The sequence below is a fragment of the Manacus candei genome, unplaced genomic scaffold (assembly GCF_025592945.1).
Source record: "Manacus candei isolate 608988 ecotype Guabito, Panama unplaced genomic scaffold, ASM2559294v1 h1tg000024l, whole genome shotgun sequence".
NCBI lineage: Eukaryota > Metazoa > Chordata > Aves > Passeriformes > Pipridae > Manacus > Manacus candei.
The window spans coordinates 9,536,546-9,563,314 of NW_026138072.1; the positions used below are offsets into that span (position 1 = coordinate 9,536,546).

At 39.8% G+C, this 26,769-nt stretch overlaps 1 protein-coding gene across 5 annotated transcripts in view; it reads left to right on the top strand.

Moving 5' to 3' along the window:
• PDE4D (phosphodiesterase 4D) overlaps positions 1-26,769 on the top strand; it is a 386,722-nt gene that overhangs the window by 333,592 nt on the left and 26,361 nt on the right. For all 5 annotated transcript variants that reach the window (XM_051788281.1, XM_051788282.1, XM_051788285.1 and 2 more), the window contains one exon: positions 173-285. In XM_051788281.1, the coding sequence (XP_051644241.1) occupies positions 173-285 (113 nt within the window). The remainder of the gene's footprint in view (positions 1-172; positions 286-26,769) is intronic.

A 26,769-nucleotide genomic window follows, 5' to 3' on the forward strand; every position in this document is an offset into this window, starting at 1 on the left:
GCTGCCCTGCGGAGGGGCAGAGCTGCGGCGGCCGCTGCCCGCGCTGGCACTATGAGGGAGCAGCACCCGTGCCTGGGCACCGGGCAGCGCAGCAGGATGGGCGTGTTGGAGCTCGCCGGTAGCCCTGTGAAACACTTGCGAACTGAGCGCGCCTTTCCCTCTCTCTTCGCAGAGGAGGCCTATCAAAAACTGGCTAGCGAGACCATGGAGGAGCTGGACTGGTGCCTGGACCAGCTGGAGACCCTGCAGACCAGGCACTCCGTCAGCGAAATGGCCTCGAACAAGGTAGGAGCCCGTGGGCTCGGCACCGCCGCCCCGCTCTCCCTTGGCGCGGGCGGCCGCAGGGCCGGGGGTCGCCGCGGCCAGGGCGGCCGGAGGGTCCAGGGGGCTGGAGAAACTTGCCGCAGGCGAGCGGTCTCCGTACGCGGGTTTGGGTGCGGGAGCGGCTTCTGTTGTGGTTTTGTACACCGTTTCCTGAAATTTCAGGGCAAGTTGCGAAAGTGATGCAGATCTTGGAAACCTACACTGCTTCTCTGTGAATCTTCTTAAAAGCAAAAAGAGATTGTTTAGAGCTTCTGGCGATAATCCCTTCAGTTGCTCTTTCTTTTCACAGCATCCCGTACAGAACTAGGGATCTTTCCTGGAGATGGTGTACGAAGTAGCATGAAAAGGTGACAAAGGTAGTTCTTGATCCCGAGGGAGCTGTATGCTGGATTCTGTTTGTAAACAGTAATGCTGACAGCTCTCATAACGCTATTTGTTATGAAAGAACGTGCTCGGAACCGAGGTGCCATCACAACAGACACCTACCTCTCGAGGTGTGTTTCTGAGACAGAGTGCACACTTCCTTCCCATCCTGGAAGCTGAGGATGCACATTATCTGGGAACTTTGTGCTGGGATCTGCTGTGGTCTGTATGTGCATTTGTTTTGCAATTTGAAATCGAGTTTCCATGTTCCCTATTCATAAATGCACTTTCTTCCTTAATTTTAGTTTGCAAAGAATATGTACTTAGATTTCTGGAGTTAATTTTTACAGACTAATTAATAACTCTGCTGTTTTGCTTCAGAATTTATTTTTATATTTGTCATCGTCTGAATATTTGGCCAGCTACATATACAATTAGAAATAGGAAAGAAGCTTTAATTTGAAGAGTCTTCAATCTCTTATGTCTTCAAAAGCAGCTGATAGATATTTTACCACCTTCTAATGATTTTGGTTGCAATTAGTATTTTTTTTTAATTCAGAAAATAGTTGTTTTGACTCAGCTTATGCCTTCCTAAAATTATACTGTCTTGCTCTGGCTGCCCTTACCAAGTATCTGCTGTTTGTTATTGGCCGTTTTTAAGTCTCTCTTCAACTCTGCTGCATATCAGGTGTGAAGTATTAGGCCCACAATGTCGTGCTTTTCCTGGCTTTAGAGACTCGTAGCATGAATTTAATTTCTTTTTTAAAGTTATCTGCCTGGCATTTCACTATTCTCCGAACTTCATTTTCAGTTTTTATTGCCATTTGAAAGATTTTGTTACTCAGTATGTATTGTTTATGTATCCACAAATTACAAAGTCAAGAGTTTTGGAGAACCTGTTGGTAACTAGTTTTAACACCTGTCAGTTTCCTGACTTGTGATGTCTGTATAGCCACGCTTTCATAAGATACTCAACTTTCTTTGAGTATTTATTTATTACATCCCTATAATAGATCAGATATGCATATGTAATTTATGAACAATAAGGGCAAACTGTTTTAAAGATAAGATAAAACTAACTGCAAATCGATGTGTCTTTATGTTTTGCCTAATATATACAAATTTTTACTGAAGAACAGTTTTAAAATAAAATTTGACAATTGCTTTGTGTGTAAGTAGACACAGACATACTACATTTGATACTATGTTCTGTTTGTATTTGTTTGAATTAGTAAGCTTTGTCATTCTTTTTGGGGAAGTCTTGTATAGGAATTTGTATAGAAATTTGTGTCACCTTTCAGTGTTTGTTCTGTTTTGTTTGTTAAGAAACTTTTAAAAAGTAAGTCCATGCCACTAACTATGAAGTGAACAGTTTTGAATATAAAAGAGCAAACCCATATAATAGTTTGAGAAAATTTAGTGCAGAAGGATTTTAATTTCAGGTGTATATCAGGTTATTCTAAAGAATCATTTTACTTTGGATTACTACAACATATGCAGCATTTATACAACTCCTATTGTCATATAACTGCAAACTGTGACATCTCAGTGAAGCATACCAGTAAATTATACTATTTTAGGTTACGGAGAAACTGAAGTAGAAAAACTTTGCTCAAGGCTGAGGACAGACTTTAGTACAGCAATGAGTATCCAAGAGTACGCTGTTCTCTATCTGAAATGTAGGTCCTGTAAAATCAGAAGAGAAAAGCAGGAAAGGAAATGTCGTTGGTACAGAACATGGTTTCTCACTGTGTTTATCTCTTCTTTTCTCTGGGTTTCTCTACAAACCAACCCAGAAGATTGATTGATTGGTGGTGGTTGTGTGTCGTTTCCCCCTCCCCCCCCACCCCCCCGCATCCTTTATTTTCTCTTTATTTTGCATATAACAGCATTTTCACCAGTGCTAGTTTTCCTTATTTATGGGAACACGTGAGATGTAAGGGGTCCGTAAGAATTGAGCCCTGCACCAGGTAAGAGCTTTTGCACATTGTGGAAAGGCTGCCATAGTAAAGGAAAAAAATCCAGGGTGGAACCAATATTAGTATCCTGAATACTTGAATTAGGCCAGGGAGTAAGTCTGACCTTTGGTCCCTCCCTATGCAGTGAGTTGGCAGTCTGAACTGTTGGTTGCATCTGTTTGGAATCCCTTTACCATCGTAATGCTTGCATAGGACTCGCATTAGCACATCCCAGTCCAGTGGTATTTATTTTGTCTGGTTGCCCCTCATGCTCAGTTAGCAGTAGTCTATGAGGTGCCAGCTGACAGCTTCGGATGACTGAAAGTGGAATGACGTAGATACATAAGAAGATCCTTCTTCTCCCTGCTTAAAATTGCTTGAAGCAGTAGTCACGGGGTGCTGTGTGCGATCTCTAGATGAGCCCTTGCATCATATGGGATTAAGTGTTACCTAGAGGACTTAGAAAATGTGCCACAGGTCTATTCTGTAGGAAGCTAGCTGTGCTTGGCTGCCCAAGTTACACCAGTATGACTGTAATATCCAGATGATGTCTCATTTCCCAGCCATCCTTCTGATAAGCAGATTTCCAAGTGCCTGCAGGCATTGCGCATGAAGTAACTGATCGATACATCCACGATGCACCCATAGGCATAGTTTGTAAATAAATGTGATTTCAGAAGGACACAGTATTTAGATGTATTGTCAATTGTCATTATGTTGTTATGAATCTTACACTTGGTGTTTTCTTAAATTTCTAGCTTCTGAAATTAGGTACTAGCAAGACAAAGCCAGTTTTTAAAAGCATAAGAATTTTATCATCGTAGTCTTTTAGAAGCCCTTTGAAGTTTTGAAAGGTGAGAAAACACAGAGAGGCACCTTACATTTAGAAAATTGACTAAAATATCTTGCATTTTTGGAGAACTATTTCTGATTTTCTATACTATTTAATATTGCTTAGCATCAGTGGACTGTGGTTGTATTGTTGTGTTTTCCTGCATCATACTTTCTTGAACAGATCTAAATTAATTTTAGGAAATAGTTTACAAATCTGGATCATAAAGATAGGATCCTAAAGCATAATTAGATGTTGCTGTCTGATTTCCAAAGATCCTAATCCATATCAGTTTCTGCTAAGCCAAATTGTGAGTAATATTTCTTGAAAAATGTAGTTTTTAGGAGGCTACCAACTTGGTGATTGTGACTTCTAACTTTATTTACAGCTGTACTTTTATACATATGTACAAACCAATAATAGTTTTAAAAATTTCCAGATAGCAGAGTGATGTTTTCTTTTTTAATTATTTTTTTAAAATAATTAGGTGTTTGTTTGGGTTTGTTTTTTTTTTTTATGAGTAATACCTTGTTCTTTTCCTCTGCCAAACAATACTAAAGCAAGATTTAATAGATTTTAAGTTCTCTAGGAGAAGAACTATCCTCTTTCAGTACACAGTTTGGCAGTACCTAGAGTAAGGTCCTGATTCTGGATCCGAGAGTTATTCAGTGATAGACAGGAAACAAATTAAGAATTCCAGTAATAAAGATGGAGCAACCACTTTGTTAGACAGTATTATTTGTAGATTAGTCAAATGTGAAGGAATACCTATAATGAAACTTGTATGCAAAAGCATATTTTTGCTTTTGCAATCATGATTTTGCAAACATCTCATGCTTATTCCTTTTATGTGTCTGAGCTTATGAATTGAGACATGGAAAAGGTTTCGATTCACGTCGGTTTTGTTTCAGTTTTAAGCCTCCTGCAGATGATGTTTTTTGCAGGATTTGCTAATGGTAATGATCAAGACTCTGGAAAATGTCATTCATGGGGAACTTCTTTCCCTCTACAGTCTTAGATATCAAAGCTGAGAAGATTTAGATTTCATTTGGTTAGACCACGTTAACTACTATATACTTTTAAAGTACAGACTACTTTACAGTTTTCTAGCTGGTATACCAGTATGTGCAAATGCTTACAGATTAGAACTCTATTTACAGTGCTAGTTACTATTAAAAAAATACTTTCCAAGATTTTTTTTTTTGAGTGCTTTGAAGATGCCCAAAGCATCAATGTTATCAACCAGCTAACACTGAAAAACTACCCTAGTATAACACAATGTGATATAGCACAAAGATTAGTGGGATTTTAGTTTATGTTTATAGCTGTGCACTTGACACCCACTGTGTACGCTCAAATAGTAATCTTAATGATACTTTATTTTAAAATATTATCTACCTGCAAGTATTTAATGTAAACCAAAATTATACTTGAAGGAAACAAAGACAACTTGAAATTTGTTCAGTTACTTTCCCTCCTAAAGTTCCCTGCCAATTTGAGCTGGTTTATAATCACATTTTCTTGCTACTAAAATATATTTTTCCTTTCATATTTTCAGCACAGAAAAGCTCACACAGGCAATGGGGAGCTGACTAATATAATATCTGGGGAAAGACTGAGGCTAAACTTATTACTTAGGTCAAATAAAGGCCCGTGTGTAAGCCCTAAAATTCTTCAAACAATGCTGTGTTACCTTCACTGTGTTTTCCCAGAAGAGCCCTGTTGCCTGCATTCTGGCATGGCTGGGATGAAAAGAGCAGGGCCAGAAAGTGCCTCTAGCCTCTTGGCAGCACTTCACTTTTGTGAGTGATGCCCACTGGGTGGAGAAGCATCATTGTGATACAGGCTGACAGCAGCTCTCTGGGTTTACCTATGCCTGGAATATATGGAGCTGATGACAGACAGGCTGTGACTCCAGATTTAATCAATTAATCAGTTTTTATCTTTGTCTTATTTTGTGGAAAAGCTTAAGTGCTGGGGTGATCAGTACTGTTGTATGGTCCTAGATAGGCTTTGTCGAGAACTAATAAACATGGATCAGTTGTTCATTAAGGGGCTAGCTTTTAGCGTTGTCTTTTTTGGATTCTTGCTGCCAGCTTTGCCAGGTTCATGGCACCGTTAGGAGTTTGTCTTCAGAAATTACCTTTCGTTTGTGAGAGTATAATTTTTTTGCAATGGTTTTTTCAAATGTGGAAGCTCAGCTGGAGTAAAATTGTAATCTCTTCTGTCACAGCCGCAGTTTAGAGTGACCTGTTTCCAGTTGAGGGACAGGATAATTTGCCACATCCACTTAAGAGGATTTAAACATCAGTCATGCTCTTGGGTTTCAAATATTGCACATGAAAAATAGGTGTTGGAAACGTAACAGTAAAGAAATTTGTTGTTGTCGTGACTAAATATGGGGTTTGTTATGTGACAGTCCTCTTATATAATGTCTGCAATGCCACTGGGCTTGGCTGGCTGACGTGATAGCTTAATAGGGTCTTATGTGCTCAGATCCTTCTAGGAAATCTGAGGATTTGGTTAGCTCTTTAGAATGCTGCTTGTGATAAAGATTACGATTAAGGGGCAGCTCTTAGCAGAAAAATGCTTGTTGAGTACACTGTCAGGAAATCTTTTATTCATTAAGGATTTTGGTTTGTACAGTGACAGAATAAAGAGATACTGATAAGGTAGTAAGCCTGAATTTTAATTAATGCGTATTTGTGCAGCTTCTCCAATTTCGTTGTACTTTATAACAAGAGAAAAGGGCAAGAGTATTGTGGAGGTAAGGAAGGACTGCTTTTCTGGGAACACTCCTCCTTTTCTGTGCACTGAAGCCAGCCTGAAAGGATTTTATGACCTCCTGGCTGTAGTGCAGTTCCCTGTTCACAACCTTATTTGTCATCGTGTAAGACCACTCCTGCTTCTGGAGAGCCCTCTGTAACTGCAGTGATGAGTGATGTGTCTGTGTGTATACAGATAGATAGACAGAAAAGGAGATAGCACTTTGCTGTCTGTATTGTACAAGGATTTGCTGCAGCAAAATAAACATTGGAACCTGCTTTCATGAAGTTGGCTTCCACCAGCCCCTCCTTATAATTTATGAACACTTCCACCTTCTCAGAAACAAGTGGATGGAGTAGTGGCACCATTCAGCTATGGCTGAATCTCTTCTGTGCAAATCCATGCTGTTTCCATGAGGGGTGTTGGGTTGCTGCCAAATGAGAAAGATCATGAAATACAGTTTTTTCTACTAGGATAGTTAAGTGGGGGCTTTGGTAGAGTGATAGAGCTGTAGGTCTTCTGCTGAGCAAGAAACAAATATGGTGGGTTAAGCTCAAAGTAACTGAGTTGTGAGCAGCCCTTACTCCTTGTGTGGGTGCGTGATGGCAAACACTGGCCTCCTTATGCCATGACGAGCAGGCATTTGTGATTTTGAAACATCTTATTTGTGTGCTGGGGTGAGCCCCTTCTGCTGTTTTTTAGGACTCTTCTCAAACAGAAACACCTAGCACAGGATATTGTTTTCTGTGCCAGTGGAAAGGAGCCTAGAGGTGACCCATAACAGTTGATAGAACACTGGCATTTCAAGGCTCAAAAACAAGTAAGAAACCCTTAATGTCACAGATTCAGTCTGTATTTTAAATTTTAGAAAAAAATAGATTTCTGCATCTCTCATTCAGTGCTCTTTGAAAGCTCTTGGATGATAGAGCTGCATACTAAGAATTATTCCTCTCCAAGGGTTGCTATTATTTAACACTTTCCAGCTTTTTAGCTGCTTCTAGGATTGCTGAGCTTTCCGGTTCCTAGTAACTTGACCATTTTTTCATAAATATAAGCAAATAGTCTATGCCAGCATACAAACAATTCTATTTTGTAGCCTCTTTAATTACAGGAAATGCCGCAGTATGAAAGATTCTTTCCTTTAAGCATAATGGGACAGAATAATACAAGCAAAATGTTATGAAGTAAATAACTGGAATTGATGTGGGAAAATAATGTTATTTTCAACTACCATAATAAAGGATTTTAAAATTAGAAAGTTTTTCCAGGAGTTGAATTATTTAAAGTTAAAATGTCAATGTGCCTTTTTGTGACATTTACAAAAAATACTTTTTTTTTTGAAGGTCTTACTTGGAAAGGTTCTTCACAGGAATGAGTATTTAATAACTGCTTGCTTAGTAATAAGGTGATATTTGTGACAACTGAAAGGTATAATAAGTATCTAAATACTTATGGCTCCTTATGACAGTATTTAGAGCCAAGGACTCCTGCATTGTACTTGTGTTAGTGTGCTGCTTTAGTCAAGTTTAGACTAAGATATAAAGCATTTTGGAAAGCAGTGGCCATTCTTTTTTTTTGTTTTTCCTTTTTAATAAATTTTGTGTTTCCAATAAGAGGCAGCTTCTGCTATTATATGAAGTTTTGTTACAATAAATGTGGTGTTTGCTGAAATATCAGTTCAGATTCTGTCTCTCAAAGAAACTGCACTAAGAGAGTGTTCTCCTGTTTCAGTTACATTAGTAGGGGTTTTGGTATCATCTGCCAAAACTTTCCGTGTTTAGGAGGCTTACCATGGAATTAAGTGTGGTGTGGATGAATATTTTTTGGTCTGCATTTTTTGGTTGGTTGGTTTTTGGTTTTGTTTTTGAATAGAGTATATCTCAGTAGAACTTGATCCCAGTTCTGATTAACTTGCAACCGGTCATGCAAGGAGCTACAAAACTGAATCTAGGCAAGATAAGGTATGATGGAAAGTCATGCTCATACTGCCTTGAAGCCATGTGAGCAGGGTGATGGTGAGCACCTCTTGAGCTGTGTTCAACTCTGAGCAGTTCAGCTACAGCTTCCCTGTGGCTGCCTTGTTATGTGCCTGGTGGCAGTGATGTGCTGTGATGGGGACTACTGCTTCATCTGTATCTCCAGCCACGGGAGGCACTGCTGTGCTAGTGAAAGTTCTGCCTGTTGTCTCTGCTTGCCTGCTCCAGGTGTTGAAATGGAGCTGCATAGGCAATGGTACCATCTGTTGTAAACCACCAGCAGTGGAGCAACACTGAATCAAGCTAATATATAGGACTTGTTTACAAGATTATCTGCAAATAAAATTTAAACAGCTTGCTACTTCTATTAATTAAGTTCTAGCCCACTAATATATGATCAGATAATGAAAGAGAGCTAGCTGAATACTTCTGTAAGATCCCACAGCAAGACAGTACTGTCAACTAAACACTGCTCATAATTGCTATAGGAAAGGCTACTGGTTTATGCATTTTTGCTATTGGTTTTATTTGGGAATGGAAAGCAAGAGGACAAAGGAAAGTTAAACTGGAAGCAGACTTTCCAGATAAATTTGATTGGTTCTACTTTTTTATTATAATAAGAAATATCAGACTTGCAAATAACACATGTATGTAGTTTTGCTTAGTAATAGGTCATCTTTCCTGGTCAAGGATAGTTTATAATCTGTACAGAAAGTATGGAAACAGTTTATGAATCTATGTAAAGCAGTCTACAGTATAAAACACCAATATCTGAGCTTTCTTTTTACCTGTGAAACAACATGGATCTTTAAGGTCCTTCTTTCCTCTACTTGTACAGGAAGTTCTGTTTTAAAAAAAAAGAAAACGACAAACCTGTACTATGCTACACATAGTGATACACAATGACATTCACGTCACTTGATATACAGATCAAAAATATTTCTGTTCTGCAGGTTGGGCAACTGAGGCTGAGTGGTTACAATGTGTTTGTGGCAGTCCAAGAGTTGAAGTACTTCACAGGATCTTGCTTTCACATGTTCAGGTGTGCTGTCCAGTCAGTGTCTGCACGGCACAGCCCAGTGGCAAGGCTCCCTGTGCTCCCTGCTGCATCCACATTGAAGTTAGGTTTTTCATCTAGGAAGGTCAGTATCAGGTTTCACAAACATCAGAATGTAATCCCCTCTCATCAACAGTAGACATTGGCAAAACGTTAATGAGGCAGCAATTATGTTGATGTACGCTAGTCCAGGCTGGTTTTCACCTCTTCTGTAATTCACCATCACTAGTTTAACATGTGTTAATGGTTTTGCTTGCTTGCGTTCATAAGCACCATAGGCTAACCAGTGACATTTTCTTATTACCTGGTTCGTCTTCTTGAATAAATTTACAAGCAGGTTTTTCAAAGTCATATAAAGCATTTGAAACAAAGTCAATGTTCATTTTATTCTGGAATAAACAACCTTACCTTACAGGAAATTTATTTGGTTAACTGCAGCCTCCTAACCTTTGCACTAGGAGTATTGTTTGATGTATATAATGATGTGTGCTTTTTAATTGAATTAGTTTACATGATTGAAGGGAGCTGTAAAAGCAGGTGTTAATGTGATCTTCTTGTGGTCAAGGTTGACTGTACAGACTTAATGCAATAATTTTACCTAGAATTACAAACAACCTCACACTGCCAGATGAGATGCTAACATTTTTGTAAACTTGATTTTTGTGATTCAGAATTAACAGTTGTAACAAAGATATCTTTTCTAATGTCCAGGAAAGAGCAAGATGAATAACAATACTGATACTTTACCATAAATCAGCTTTTAAGAAGAGGACCCCGAAGTGAATAGGTAGAATTCTATAATGAAATGGCTGCACGCTGGATGTGTGGAGCTGTGTGGCCCCCAGACGCACGGGATGGCCTCCGGCGGGGGAAAGGAGAGGGGGGGAGCTTTGCTGGTGGGGACTGCACCCTCGTGGGAGAGGAGCGGGGGAGCCTCAGAGCACACAGAGGTTTGCAGGTCCAGTTTAGGGGAGGGGGGAGGTGTCGGGCAGGCCGTGGGGGTCCTTGGACTGGCGGGAGAGCGGGCAGGGCAGTCCTGTATGGAGTGTCACAGGTGAGCAATGTGTGGGAAGATCTGTGGTAACACGGTGCAGGGAGAATAAGGTCAGGGTGGATAATGGGTTCTTCTGGGGGGCTGGGGGGTCTTGGCCAGGCAGGTGCCTTTGGAGGTACCCAAGTCCTGGATGGGTGCAAGGGCTGCAACGATTTGTTTTTGGCTCACCTGCGGCTACTGCCCTGGTTCAGTATGTTTTGGTTATATTGATTGCGACCTGAAAGGATGATCAGGACAAAGGAATGTTCCTAGGTATCTCCCTGGGATAGAGTATAGATGGGCAGCAGAAAAGTAGGGAGTAAAAGGCTTGCCCTGACCGTTTTAGCAGGAAAGAAGCCTGTGTATCTCTATGCAGTTGCGAGCTGTGCTGGTGGTGCTTCATGCCTTCGGCAGGGTCTCCCATGCCAGACAGGTCAGATATAATATGTCCATGGGCAGGATGAGCTCACTAGCCTTCTAGCTAGCCTTCTAGCTAGTCCTTCTCCTAAGAGAAGGACAACTCTTATTCCAAACCCGGGCAGATGGAGCTTGCTTAGTCCTGTAAGGCCATCCATATAAGAGAAGGATACTCTAATTAAATCTACATCCTGAGGACCTCGCTGCCACCGTCCAAGCTCGCTCGACCCTGGCAGATGAACCTTAGGATTAAAGGGTGGGTCTACTTCTGTGCAAACTGTGTCTCATGTAAAAAATCCACTGCACAGGCTCAAAGGTTTTACCCACATCTGCCCTGTAGCGACAGGGGAGGGTCGAAATGGCAGGTGAAAGGTGCAGTGGAAGCTGCAGACCAAACCCTGCATACAGGCAGTTCAGGATGTTGGTTGCCTGAGACTGACCCCAGAGATGACAGTCTCTTTGGGCAGCACCCTGAATGACCAAGCAGCCTTTTTCAAGGAGAGCACTACTTGTTCCACTCGGAGAGGGGCCTAGAAAAGGTGGCCTAACCAAAGCTCATCTCCACCTTCACCCGGTTGGTTAACCGCGGCCAATGGGCATCTTCTTCTAATGCGGTCACACAAAGATCAAGAGACAAAGGCATGCACCTGTCTTCAAAGGTGTACCCAAATTGAGACTTGCATGCTGGAACATCAGAACCATGCTTGATTCTGCGAGTAGCAGACGTCCTGAGCGTTGCTCTGCCCTAATTGGCCACAAACTGTCATGTCTCAACATCGACATTGCTGCTCTCGGTGAAGTTCACCTTCACGAGGAAGGCAGCCTTAGAGAACATGGTGACTGTTACACACTCTTCTGGTCAGGTAAACCCAGAACCGAAAGGCATCTTTCAGGAGTTTAATCTTCATGATTAAAACCTCCATTGTCCCTAAACTTGAAAATCTGCTGACAGGTCATTCTGATCGCATTATCTCCTTACGCTTTCCACTCCACAACAAGGAACACGTTCTCCTCTTTAGTATATATGCCCCAACTCTCCAAGCTGACCCTGCCAAAAAAGATAAATTTTACGCTGACCTGCGCCACCTTACCCAAAAGATTCCCACAGATGATAAGATCATTATCCTTGGTGATTTCAACACCACAGTAGGAAAGAACTTTGAAGCCTAGAAAGGAGTTTTAGAGAGGCATGGTGTTGGAAACTGCAATGATAATATCACCTTCTGCTAGAATTCTGTGCAGAGCAAGAGCTCACCATCACTAATACTATCTTTCAGCAGAAAAGTAATCTGAAGACAACCAGGATGCATCCTAGATCTAAGCATTGGCACCTCATCGATTATGTCCTGGTGCAATAGAGAGATGTTTGCGATGTCCATCAAAGCTGCGTGATGCCCAGTGCAGAATGCCAAACAGACCATCGACTTGTGCGCTGTAAACTTAACTTCAACCTTACATTCAAACCTAAAAGGGGTGGTATTCCAAGGAGGAGACTCCAAGTTAACAATCTTCAAACAGCCACAGTGAGAGACAGCTTCCAGGCAAATCTTTAAACTAGGCTCAAAATCACTTTATAGATTCTATAGATCCCTCTACTGGAACACTTTGGCAACATATTAAAAACAGCATCCTGCAGTCCTTAGGGTTCTCCTTCAAGAAGAACAAGGACTGGTTTGATGAAAACAATCAAGAGATCCAGGAATTGTTGAGGAAGAAGAGAACCACCCACCAAGCACACCTTGCACTGCCTTCCTGTCACACAAGAAAAACAGCCTTTCGTCTCGCATGCAGCAAGCTCCAACAGAAACTCCGTGACATCCAGAACAAGTGGTGGATCAATCTAGCTGAAAAAACTCAATTATGCGCAGATATGGGTGATCACAAAGGTTTCTATGAGGCCTTGAAAACAGCATACGGGCCTACATACCAAGTCAAAGCCCTCTACTCAGTGCAGATGGTCAAACCCTTCTAACAGATAAAACCTCCATTCTGAATCGATGGTCTGAACACTTTCAGACTCTTTTCAGTACCAACCATGTAGTCCAAGACTCAGCAATTCAGTCCATCACACAACAACCAGTAAAGTATGAATTGGATACTGCCCCCACTTTAGGAGAAACCCTCAAGACCATACAGCAGGTGAAAATCGCCAAGGCAGCTGGGGTTGATGGAATTCCACTCGAAGTCTGGAAACATGGGGGCCTTGCACTCCATGCCAAATTTCACGAGTTTGTGGTGCACTGTTGGGAGCTCGGTGAACTACCATCAGACCTTCGTGATGCAGTCATCATCACTTTGTATAAAAAGAAAGGAATTAAATCAGACTGCTCAAACTATCGTGGTATTACTCTACTCTCCATTGCTGGCAAAATCCTGGCAAGAATACTCTTGAACAGACTAATACCCACTATAGCAGAAGGAATTCTACTTGAGAGCCAATGTGGTTTCAGAGCCAACAGGAGTACCACAGACATGGTATTTGTTCTCAGACAACTGCAAGAGAATGTAGGGAACAGAACAAAGGTCTCTATGTAACCTTTGTCGACCTCACCAAGGCTTTTGATACTGTGAGCAGACAAGGTCTATGGCAGATTTTGGAGCGTCTAGGTTGTGTCCCCTCAAGTTCCTTAAAATGATCATCTCCATGAGGATCAGCACGACCAAGTCAGATATGGCAACACACTTTCTGAGCCCTTTTTAATTAAGAGTGGTGTGAAACAAGGCTGAGTTCTCACTCCTACCCTATTCACAGTCTTCTTTAGCATGATGCTACAAAGGGCCACAGCAGACCTTGATGATCAGGATGGTATCTACATTCGATATCGTACTGATGGAAGTCTATTCAATCTGAGGTGACTGAAGGCCCACACTAAGACCTTAAACCATCTTATCTGGGAGCTGCTTTATGCTGACGATGCCGCCCTTGTTGCCCACACAGAAGCAGCTCTGCAGCGTTTAACATCCTGCTTTGCAGACGCTGCTGAGCTTTTTGGGCTGGAAGTCAGCTTAAAAAAGACAGAGGTCTTCCATCACCTGCACCTCAGGAAGTCTTCCGTCATCCCCACATCACCATTGGCCAATCAGAGCTCAAATCAGTCCAGCAGTATAATTACCTTGGTAGCCTCATCTCCTCAGATGGTAAGATAGACAGCAGGTTAGCAAAGGCATATAGTGCTTTTGGAAAACTCCACAAAAGAGTATGGCGTAATAAACACTTGAAGAAAAGCACCAAGATCAGTGTTTACAAAGCCATAGTGCTGTCTACACTCTTATACAGTTCCAAATCATGGGTCATCTACTGCCACCACCTGCGTCTCCTAGAATGCTTCCATCAATGCTGCCTCCGTACGATCCTAAACATCCACTGGTCAGATTATGTGACCAATACATCTGTTCTTGAACAGGCAGCAGTCACAAGTATTGAGGCCATGTTACTGAGAACACAGCTGCATTGGGCAGAGCGCGTCTCAAGGATGAAGGACCACCGCCTCCCTAAGATCCTGCTTTATGGTGAACTTGCCACAAGAGAGGAGCCCCGAAGAAAAGATACAAGAACTCCCTGAAACAACATCTCAGCCTTGGCCATATTGACCACCATAACTGGTCTACTCTGACCTCCAATCGGGAGGCCTGGAGACACACCATCTATAATGCAGCTGTCTCCTTTGAGAAAGCACGCAGGATCACTCTTGAGGAGAAAAGGCAACGCAGAAAGAATCGTGTCTTGCAGAATATACCATCTAAGGAGTCTTTCTGCTGTGCCTTTTGCAATCGGATATGTCTGTCACGTATTGGCCTCATAAGCCACCAGTGTGTCTGTATCAAATGTGGATAGAGCCTTCCCAAATCTTCGTTCGCGAAGCCTAGCCATGATGATGATGAAGCAGGGAAAGAAAAATTCACCTCTCAGATTTATAACCTATGACAAGGTTTCTGCAAATGATTTTGAAGGATAATGACTTGCCTCTAAGTTTTACTGCTGCTGGGTTTGTAGGTGTTTTTTGTTCTTGAGTTTGTCAGTAGTATTGTGAATCTATGGCTGTTGTTGGCTTTATGGCCATAATAGTGGCATTGGTGACCTCGTTATCTAATGTAAAATGAGTAAGCCCTGATCCATCAGAAGTGTGATGTGTGAGTAGTGTGAGAGTTGACAAAGTTTTGGTTTGGGCCATCTTTTCCCCATGCACAAAGAAACCTCCTCTACAGGAACATATGAAACAATATTTTCAGTTTGGTAGCTGACATGAATGAAACAAACTATAAAATACTGGAATCACATTTGAAAGTTAATGATGAGCAGATTTTTTCAAATGCTTACTTCTTTGGAGCTTGGTAGAAGCATCTCAGAAACGGGTAGACAGACAGGTCTGTCTTGAGATCTTGCAAAATGAAGTATTCATTTTGCTTTCTAAACTTGTAGTTCCTTGGGATTCTTCTTTCTTAGCATACCCATGTTCAGCTTCTCCTGTTACTGCTGCAGCCAAATCCAGATGCGTTTTTTGCATGACTTGTCAGGTGTCTGGAAGCAGCCCCTGCCTGTGGCTGGGGCGTGTTTGGATTCCTCAGCATCTCTGCCCTCTGCTGCATGCTGATCACCTCGGCAGATGGTGCTGGCTCACGCCACTGCTGCTGATGGGAATGCCCACCCTGCTGATCCAGGCACTCTAATAGGAGGTGCCTAGGCCTGTCTTAAACAAACAGGTCCTGGGGGAAAAAGGGAAGTCTGACATATGGTGTGGCCATGGCAACAAGCAGAGATGAGGGTGCCATTTTGGAATAAATGCAGGCTATTGTGGCTCAGAAAGAAGGCAGAAATTACCTTTGCTAAATTTACAAAGTTATTCTGTATGGCATGTTGGAGATTTTCTGAAACACACCACTCGCAATAAGACAACTTACAAAAAAACAACATCTGAAATTAAGTATGTAAGGGTGTCTTTAAATGAATTATTTTTCCACTTGCAATGGAAGCTTTAGCTGGAAATTTCATAAGCACATTTACTCCTGAGAAATATTAGTGTGATGAATTATTGCACCAATCATAGAATATATCTTTGACTGCTTAAAGTCCAACACCTAGATTTCTCAGTAAAATGAATGTATTTTTCCTATATTATGGAGCATGGCCAGAGTTTTGTGTGTCTGAATATTGTACCCAGATAAGATTGCATTTCATAATTTGGTAGTTATTTTTTACCCATTTCTTAGCATCAGTAAAAACAAATATGTATATTTTCTAGCTGGGAGGGATTTTGTGAAGCTAATTTTGGTTGCTGAAAAGGTTTCAGAGGCTTTGTTATAGGAAAACTCTTTTAAGCTCGTCACTGTGAAGATGATGCATTTGTTTGATACGTAGTTAGAGCTTGGCATTTCTAGCAGAGCTTTCGGCACATACCTTGATTTTTAAAATGGAACAGATAAATTTAAAATGCAAGATGACAAAGTGCTCTGAAAAACTTGTGCAGAAACAAATCTTGACATTTGGGGGCTAAAATAAATATTTTTCTCTTATTTTTGGTGGTCAGGAATATACATTTATATTCTGATTTTTGTTTCACAGGGCTGTGAAAGATAGGTTATAGGAATGATAACAACACAAAATAAAACTATGCTGTTGGGATAGAGTGGAATTGCATGCTTCTGTTTATACCACATCTGTACATTTTGTCTTTCCAGGTAGATACTGTGTTCTTATGTGTCTTTTAGATTGTATAGATGTGGTATAAATAATAGCATGCTGATGTACATAGACAGTTTAGGTTTGTTCTCGAAATCATTATCAGAGCTTGAAAAATGTTCTGGTTGTAGAAAACTAAAGCTGCCTGACTGATCAGAGGCAAGATGATAGGACAGGTGTTGGGTCTTAAATCTTGTTACACTCAGTCATTTGAATAGTGTGCCTAAGTATGAAACGGTGCCTTAATTATTCTTGAGGGAGCAGTTGTATGGCATTTGTTTTTGTTTTCTTTCTACAGTGTCTTGGCTATTGCGAAATAGCACACTTCACACACATCTGTCTGTTCCTCTGTCTGTCTTTTCACCCCGTGTCCTGCCCAGCAGAGATGCACAAAATGCCATTGCTGATGCACAAAATATTATGGAATGACAGGAGTCAGGCCGACCTCTGCTGTATCTGCTGAGTGGCTTGCCGATGGACTCATAGGCCACAGCACTGGAAGTGATAAGATCCATTTTGACTTATACTTTTTGACTACCAGGAGACTTCAGGGAGTCTGTTAGCAGACGTGGACAAATAGCTTTGCTTTGCTTCATAATTCCTTTTCCTCTCAGGAAATTTTCTAATCAAGACCTGAGACTTTGTGGATTTATACTGATATTTTGATATGAAGTGATTAATATAGTGATACACTGGATAAGAGATAAGGCAAATGCTTGTTCTAGTCATTTGTTGTGCTTACACTGAACTGGGAAATATTGGGAAGTCCTACCACATAATACAAGCTGAGAATACAGTCTTAAAATCAGAAACACATTTGGTTTTTTTAAAAGCCAGGATATGCTTTTTATGCTTGTGGCAGTAAATGAAGCAGTAATTAACAGAATAGGTATATCAATCTCATGAAATGAGTATGAAATTAACTTTAATACTCACTGAAGTTATCAAGTGTTACATCGTATTTTGAATGGAATTTGCCTTAGACAAGATGTAAACTCCCTAGTTAACTATACAGTCCTCTACAGCTGAATTGCACTTTTAACACCCTTTCAGTTTTATTCTCTGGTTTGTAGTTTGAACAAAAGTATGGCATTGGACTTGGGGGGTGGGGCTGGAAAGGGGAGACCTGGAAGGTTGTACTAGAGCATCATTCCTGTTGCCTGGGGCATTTGAGCAGTTTATGTGAATTCAGCTAGCTGGAGCTATGAGAATCTTCAAATTTATTCTATCAGGCTATGGATGGAGCCCAAAGCTGCTTTTATTTGTCATTGTTGTCGCTTTGATAAAGAGTTGATAGAATCAGCTGTTAAGCAAAAGCTTCTTTGGAAGGCGGGAGGAAGTTTAATGAGTTGCAGACTGAAGCTGTTTTAACATTTCTGTCCTTGTCATGGCAAAAATGGACTTGTGCACGTGTACCCACGTAAATGAATAGCCTGATGTCCTTCTGGATCTGCTGAGGTCTTACCAGCATTTCATGTGCTGCTGAGAGCTTTTCCAGCAGCTAAATTTTGCCAGCTTTTTTTTTTCTTTTTGATTAAAGACGTAAACCAAAGATGATGATGCCATATCTATTTAGACTTTATTGCTTTTGTTTGATTTTTTTACCAAACTAGTGATGATTTTTATAGAGGCTTAAAATTACCTATTTAAGAGGACTGAAATATGAAAAAGACCTTGTTCCTTGATAAAATACCTACTAATAATGAAATGTTAATAGATAATCTTTTACTTAAAAAATGTATTTTGTATCCATATTGCAAGTTCATCAGAGAATATACCTCAATCTAATGATGTACTTCTGTTAGGGGAACCTAATCCATTTGCAGTATGTGATACTACTTTCATGTTTTTAATCTACCTTTGGTTTCAAATTTTGTATGAATGGTGAGATTCATTATAGTTTAATGTTCAGAAAAAGGATAATGAATTATCATTGATTGAAAAGAAGTTTTACATTTTGAATGAAATTTTCTTTAAGACTTTGACATGCTATGTAAGTTCATAAGTGAACTAAATTATCAATGCTAAAGTATATTAATTTATGATTTTAGTTTTAACCATTATTAAATGCAAAATATTAACTGGTTATAAGCCATGGCTAAAAGCAGTGTTTGCAAAAGGGGATTACTGTACAGTGTTACAGTACATACTAGAAATTGCTAAATACAAACCATATTTGAGTATTTTCAAAGAAAATATTGATTTAGCAATAAAATTGTTTACTTGTAAATATGAATTTATTATATTCAAACTGTAGTTGATCAGGAGCAACACTTATTCTTTTAGAAAACTTAGCATAAAAGTGTTTTCAACATTTGAAACATTTTCAGTTGTGAAAATGCATTTTGAATAATGCAAAAATGTTGAAAAAAAACCAACCCTGGAGAATGACTGAAAGGGTCCCTCTCGCATGAAATCCACTTCTACAATGGTAATGAGAAATGCATAAGTTTATACTCATACGTGTGTGTGATTTGAGATAACCTTGGTGCTTGCTTTATTGTTAATTTCGTTTTATAAAAAGAAGTGAAATTCACCCAGGTGAGAGGGCTCCATTTCAACTTTTGTGATGATTGTATTGGAGACTTATAGATGTAACAGTTGTGTGATTTGTAGCTATCTTAAGTAAAAACTAGTGCGAAACTGTAGCTCTGTAGTGGGGTCTGAGCTGGCAGGCTGTGAGCCTTGTAGCACAAGAGTGGTTCTAGGTTAATGCCCCTGTCTCATAGCCCACGCTGTGGAGTAGGAAGGAGCAAAACACTCACAGAATAGTGACACTGCAAGTCTGCACTCGTGGAAGAACCAGGCATCCAGCTGCATCTCCTGACCTTCAGTTGTTGTTCTCTCCTGAGCCAGTCTGATCCTTTGTATGCTCCTTCCTGTCTGTATTACAGGTGGTGAGCTACGTGGAAACATTAGTAGCTAAAAATGGAGAATGCTAACAGTCCATTTCTTCAACTACTTCTCAGCTATTGGTTGCTGCTCAGCTGAGACTGAGCACTGACTGCTCTGCTCCAGCACAAGGTTAAACAAGGTTGCCAAACCCAAAGGAACTCTTCTGCTCTGATGGACAGTGAGGCATGGATGTGTCACTTGTCCTTATCAGCACTTGGCCAGCACCTCCCAATATAGGCTGGTCTGATCCTGCTGGCTGGGTAGTGCAGTCATCCACAGCTGACAAACCCAGCACAAGCAATGGAGTAGAGCCTCAGACCAGGTCTGCATGATCTGAAAGCAGCAGCACCCCACTATAAGCTGTCACACAACACACAAGAAGACAGAGCCCAGAAAGGTGCTCAGATTTTGTGTGTAGAATGAGAAGCAAATTACTGGTATTGATAGACAAGGAGTAAGGAAACATGAATATAACATGAGCTTCCTCATGCAAATACTGAGTCTTCTCGTAAGAGGGATTTAAATCATGCTGGTAATAAGTATGCTATTCAGGAAACTACAGAGCTGCCTTTGGCCTAATTATGTTATCTTGTCTCCGTCTCTCTCATGTGTACGTGTAACCCAACCTCACAGTACACCTGACTGTGGGACTGAAAACCACTTGGGTTTTGTGCTTGTTTGCCTTATTTGACCTAGAGGCATTCAGGTGAAGTGCTCAGACAAAATAAAACCATGAAATTTGTTTGTTTCCCTGTATGCATGAGGCAAGCATGTAATGGGTGAGATTAGTTGTTTCTCCTCTTCCAGATGAATAGATCTTTATTATTTTGTGTATCTGCATAGATGCAGAGCATGTTTAGAGCATCTAAATAAATAATCAAATGAAAGGTAGGAAGGACACATTGCAATTAGTGAATAATCTTCCTTGAAAGAAAAATGATACTATCACGTGCACTTTAGTAAGAAGTACAACAGCCATGGTTTAGTAAGATCTGTAGCCTTAACCAACAAAATTGCATGAAACAACTGGCAGTCTGCATTCTAAATGTTGGTCTCTACAGTGTGTATACTGAGCTTTTTGCCATGTTAGTACATACTTCACAGTCCACAATTCTCTGCTTTTGTCTGCACAATCATTGCTGTTTTTCGTAACTGCAGAAAGACAGTTGAAAGACTCATTTCTTTTAGTATGGAATTACAGCCATTCAGCAATATTTCTGATAAACTGTTAAAGCTTAACTTTGGTGAGGTCTGCACTAGGAATGCTTTATTAAAATAAGAATGTCGTGTTACAGGAGAAGTAAGATTAATCTAGCAATACCTATGAAACTGTCTTTTGTCCTTACATAGCAAGCCAACTTTCTGTGTGAAAATACCCTTAGTTTTTACTGGCACAGCTGTATTAGTCTTAGGATGAGTGTGCCATCGCAGCTCTCTGAATGAAGCATCACACCTGTTTGCACATTTGCTAGATACAGCTTTCTGGAAAAATGCATAATATGGGTATAAACTTTTTTTGTGAGCATGCTATGGTAGGTATTTATGGGGTGCATATTTACTTGAAGGGTCCATATACATATAAAAATAGAAGTAAGTTATTCAGATGATTCTGAATTTTATATTCCTTTTATTACATATCTATGTCTTAGGCAAAACTATATGAGGTAGGAAAAGGAGAAAAAAAACTGTCAGACATGTTTACAGCCATATCTTTTCCACTTGGTAGAAAGGAAACTGTCAGGATTTCCTATAGATGAGTTTTAGGGAAAAAAAAAATTCTCTTTTCACAATATTTAAATGACCAAGTACTCTTTTGTAGGGGAGAATTTTGATATTAGAATAAATCACCTTTGTTGTTTCTCTTGTGTGGATACCTTTAGGTATTTAGTACAGGGAGTCTTAGAAAAGTTTTAAGCTCCATTGTGTTCTCCCAAAATACAAATATCCTTATATGATGTTAACTTTGATGTAGCTTATAAATCTTATTTATGCAAATAAGCTGTCGAAAGTCATTCTCGGTAGGTAAGGTAGCAGGTTCAAGTTGTTGAAATTTCTGTGCTGCAGGACATTGGTGTTTAGCTGCAGCTGTGAGAGGCACAATATATATCTCTCTGTGGATGATATAAATTATATATATGATATATATATTATATATCTCTATGGCACAATATATTTATTGACAGCTGCATTCCTTCAGCGTTGGTATAGCATAATTTTGGGTGCATTATTGAAGTGTAATGTCATTGCAGTACCTCTGTTAAATTTACTCTTCTTCTCTTAAATCCTGTGGACTAAAAGTCCCTGGACAGCTGAACTCAACTAGGCATAACCATGCAGAGGAGGTACATATAGGAGGATCACACTGATCTTTTGAGTTAGATTATTTTTGTTTGTTTTTATTTGTTTTCTGTAGAGCACGTGCAAGAGTCTATTAAGGATAGGAGCTTACTGCTGAGGAACATAGGAGTAGCCCTGAGACTCCACTTAGAGCAAAACTTGTTAATTTTATATATTAGTTGCCCTGGCAAAACATCCTCAGCTAGGGCTACACTTTGGGAACTGGGGAGTGGGTATCAATATATTGTTTGGAAAATGTCCGTACTCAAAGTATGGCAAAGTGGCAACTCAATGAAACATAGAATAGGATATAAGCCAAACTGTGCAGCTATATTTGAGACTGAGATTTCCACCCAGGTTCCTTGCTTCACTTTTCCTTGTGGAAAAATGTGGTGGTTTGAGCCACTACAAGGATAAGGGGAAAGAGTGAAGCATTACTTTGTTTAGTTGTCATTGCTCCCAAGTTGTTTCACAGCTTATTTGGTTGTGATGCAAACATACTGTATGTTTGTATCAATATATTGACACATGTCTAAAGACATGATACATAATGGGGTTTTGTGATGTGAGATTATATACCTATGTATATCCATGTAAAGGTTTTTTTTAACATTGTTTTTAGGGCAAAACTTGAAAAACCTTCCGTTTATGTCAGTTACTGGTCACAGTAGTAGTTTCATGAACAAAATAATATGGTTGTGGTTATGCATTTGATTCCGTCACTTGCCAATATTTAGCTAAATATTTTTTGAAATTAAATTCCATTTACTGCAGAGTGGTTTTTAGAGACTATGATATACATATGTACTCCATCATTATGTGGAAAACTTTCAAGAAAATTCTTGGTATATATTGTGTTTTAAAGGATTGACTGTGTTTTAAAGGATTGACCCCAAAGGGTTGAAATAGTTGGTTGTGCAATTGCTCAGGAGTGTCTATTGAAAATACTGCAGTTGTAGAGAATACCTTTAAAGACACTGCTCCGGTACGGCTGAAAATCTCACATTGTGAGATTTATGGTCTGAAAAAAATTTAGTATCATCTTGTATATTCATGCTAATGCTTTTGTTATCACTAGAGGGCAGTAAATACAAACAATGAATTATGTATTTACCAGAAAGTATTTTTCTTTTTTTAATTTATTTAAAATTATAAAGAAGCTTTATTAAATAACTCAGCTCTTGAGTTTTACTACATATTTACCCTAAAATAGTTCAGAACATTTTTATCTCAATCTGTTTAGCAACATAAAATTCTCATATTTCATCCATAAGAATTATATATTCCCTAATAAAATGATCTGTAAAATGAAAATGATACAGCATAGGCTATTCCATAATTTTTAATAAATGTAGTTCTAACAGGCAGGAGCCTGTCAAGGAAGTCTTTTTAAAGCAGTATTATTGTGCTACCCTTAGCATCCTTAAAACTGAGGCTCCTTCAGAAGAATTGGGGATTTGTTCCAACTACAGGTGTCGGTTCTCAGCCACCAGTTTAAGCCTTCTTGATATCAGCACAAGACCCAGCTTTGTCTCCACCCCTGCTGCTCACTTGGTGTGTGGCAGCTGATTCCTGCATCTGGAACAATTTACTCGTATTCATAAAATTCCTGATTGTTCGTTTGGGATTTTTTACTTAAATTCTACATTTTCTTCTTCTAGTCATGGAGTCTTATGCAGAGAAGTTTGGTGAGGCTGGATAATTCAGTGGAGTTTTCTTGTCCAGCTGTCCTACTGCTTTCTCCAGACCAACTCTGGTTTTTGGCTTAGTTGAGTCCATCCACATGCCCTTGCTTGCTGGATGAAAGGACCATTCTTTTCTGCTTTGATCTTCCATCACTGAGTAGACTTTCCATTTTGTGCAGAGACTTTCTGCTGTGCCAGCATAAGCCCCGATGGAGCTCGCTAATGCTGTGAAAACAGTGCTGTATTTGTGACAAGTAGGAGTTGAATTTGCCATGGGTAATTATCACTGTTCCCTGGTATCTGGAGGGCAGCCTAAAAATTGTAGAAATATAGAAAGGTTTGGGTTGGAAGGGACCTTAAAGATTATCTAGTTTTAACACCCTGGCACGGGCATTGTATTTTAATATTTTTAGACAGGCTCTTAGTTTGGTTTATGAGATTTCTTCAGGCTATCTGTTCTTGTTTGTAATGCATACAACTTTAAAAACTAAAACTGGTGATACCCTTAGCTGTCTTCCTTTTTGCTTTACTTTTTGCTGCTTACTGGACAATATGCACTACATCCAGCACACTTGTATTCAGGACTGATGCTCAGATATTTCTCTGAAGGTTCCTAGTGCAACTTCATAGTCAATCCAGGGGGTTGCAGTGAAGAGCTGCAACAAGCCTCCAAGCTAAGTGTGTTTCTGCTGGAGTTCCTGTATTACCCATCACTGACCCATAGAAGGAAAGACCCAGATGGTAATTTTCCCGTGGGACATTTAGAAAGGTACTGCAACTGAATCACCCAATCACAGAATGGGTCAGATTGGAAGCGACAATGGGTCACTTGTTCCATCTCCCTACTCAAGCAGTGTCATCCCAGAGCACATTGCACAGGATTGTGTCCAGGTGGTTCTTGAATATCTCCAGTGAGGGAGAATCCATCGCCTCTCTGGGCAGTCTGTTCCAGTGCATAGTCACCTCCACAGTAAAGAGGTTCTTCCTCATAATCAGGTGGAACTTCCATGCATCAGTTTCTGCCCATTGCCTCTTTTCCTGTTGCTTGGCAGCAATGAGAAGAGCCTGGTTCCATCCTCTTGGTACTTTCCCTTCAGATATCGATATATGCTGATGAGGTCCCCTCTCAGCTGTCTCTTCTTGAGGCTGAACAGGCCCAGCTCCCTCAACCTTTTCTTGTAAAAGAGGTGCTTCAGTCTCTTAATCATCTTTCTTGCACCCTGCTGAACCTGCTCCTGGACAGGAGCCCACTCTGTCTCTCTTGTCTTGAGGAGCCCAAAACTGGACGCAGCACTCCAGCTGAGGCCACAGGAGGGCTGAGTAGAGGGGCAGGATATTTCCCTTGATCTGCTGGCAGCGCTCTTTCTTATGCACCCCAAGATATCATTAGCCTTCCCTGTGTCTTGTGCGTATCATGAGTTGGTTTCAGCTCAGTAAGTTTTAGGCAGTTTCAGCTGTCTTCCATTGCTTCTTGTTGCTTCCTCAGTGCTAGTGAAACAGGTCTGCTGTGCTGTGTTTTCTCATTGTCGTAATTCTACACATTAGATGTGGGGGTTTAGGTTAAACAGCCTGAGGTTTTTCTTTTATTACAAAAAAAATTTTTCTGTCCCCCGAATAATATTTGTAAATTTTTTTCCTACACAATGTACATGACAGCAGTTAAGAAAACAGAGACACTAGAGCTTTGTGCACTGTTCCATCACTAGTGTTGGCAGAATGGGAGATTTAGAGTATCTGTCTTTTTATTTAGTATCCTAGAAGATTCAGATTTCTGGGAGTGACACTATCACTATGAAATGTCCTGTTGAGACTCTATGAAGTCTTCAGGGTTTCTGCTTTCTTCTGTGTAGTTCACCATTTTGTACTCATGGACCACTCTCCTTATTGCTGGTATTTTTGCAGTTAAATTCTTTGAACTGTAGTTTACATGAATGGTGTGAACATTTTGGTTCATCCCATCAATCACCCCTCCCCCCAGTTTTTCTGTTCTCTGGAAGTTTTCCTGGCAGTGGCTTAGTTTCAGACACCAGCGAAGAAATTGAGTATCATAAAATAGTTTCAAGTCTTGCAGAACCTGATTTAAAGCAGTCCCATTAAATGAAGTCAGCCTGTTTATGATCATTAGATATGGGTCTGTAATCACAGTGTTAACCTATTTAATGTGTCCTCTCTCAACACTGGGAGAGTTGTTGCAGAATATTTTACAGTCACAAATCAAATGCCCTACAACAGTACAAGAATATTACACATTCAAATACATACATGATATTGACAGGCATTAATTACACTCCTGTGTCTTGGTTCTTTATCAAGCAAATACGTAGAATATGTGTATTTCAGCTCTTCTGTTATTATATTCAGGACTGGTGTTTTGTGAAGTTGCCTGAAGTTACCCATCCATCCTGCTTGCAAATTTTAAATGGCACAACTTAAAATTTTTGCAGTCTTTAAAAGTGTGCTATGGTTGAACATCACAGCTCCTGGGATCTCTGCCACCTCTTTTTGTGACTCTTTTGGAGAAAGTTGTCCAGGATCGTTGATTAAATAATAGCTAACATTTGCTGAAGGTATTAAGTGACTTCATAATCTTTCTGCATTTCAAGGTCATTGTCTTAATTCTTTCAAAACACACAACCATGCTCATTAAAAACTTCCCCTTTTTTTCTGAATTATTTTATTACTCAATGTAATTTCAAATTATATGTTTCTCATTTTCATATTCTTTGCTTGATTCAAAGCATTGTAGAAAATGTCATTATGCCCTTCTTCCCTCTGCGTTATCTTCACAGCTGTATGTTTGTATAAAAACAAGAATCTCTGACTTTTGTTTTTCTTAACTTGAATTCCTCTCAGTATTTAGTTTGTGGAAGCTATTTGCTGTGTGCTCAGCTATTCACCACAACCTCCTCTAAAGCTAATTATTCATTCTTTGCAGTCTGGGAATTGAGCATGAAAATCAACCAAAATAATTCCTGTAAATCAGTGCTGGTGTGACTTTCCCAAGTATAAATGTCCAAGGTCATACTTCTACATGTAGCCAAAGTCAGAGTGCATGTTTTCTGAGACAGTGAAGTCATAAAATTAAATTATATTACAGCAGTTGGTAGTTTTACGAGGTTGAGACTGTGGTTCTTGAAAAAATCATACAAATTAGTAGTAAGCAGCCAATATCAGGTGTAACTTCCTAATATTAGTATAATTAATATGCAGCTAGAATAAATTGTTGTAACATATATGTATACTGGAAGAAAATGTTTTTTCATGTTTTTACATCAAAAGGTTCTAGGTAGTAACATCATACTTCAATAAATTCAATAAGCTCTTTTTCTTACAGATGTACCTTTGTTTCATACATTTGTGAGGGATAAAAAAATTGAAGATGTTTTAATACCTGCTAAACAGCTAGTGTAATTTACATGCCAGCCATTTTAAATATTCCCTATCTGAAT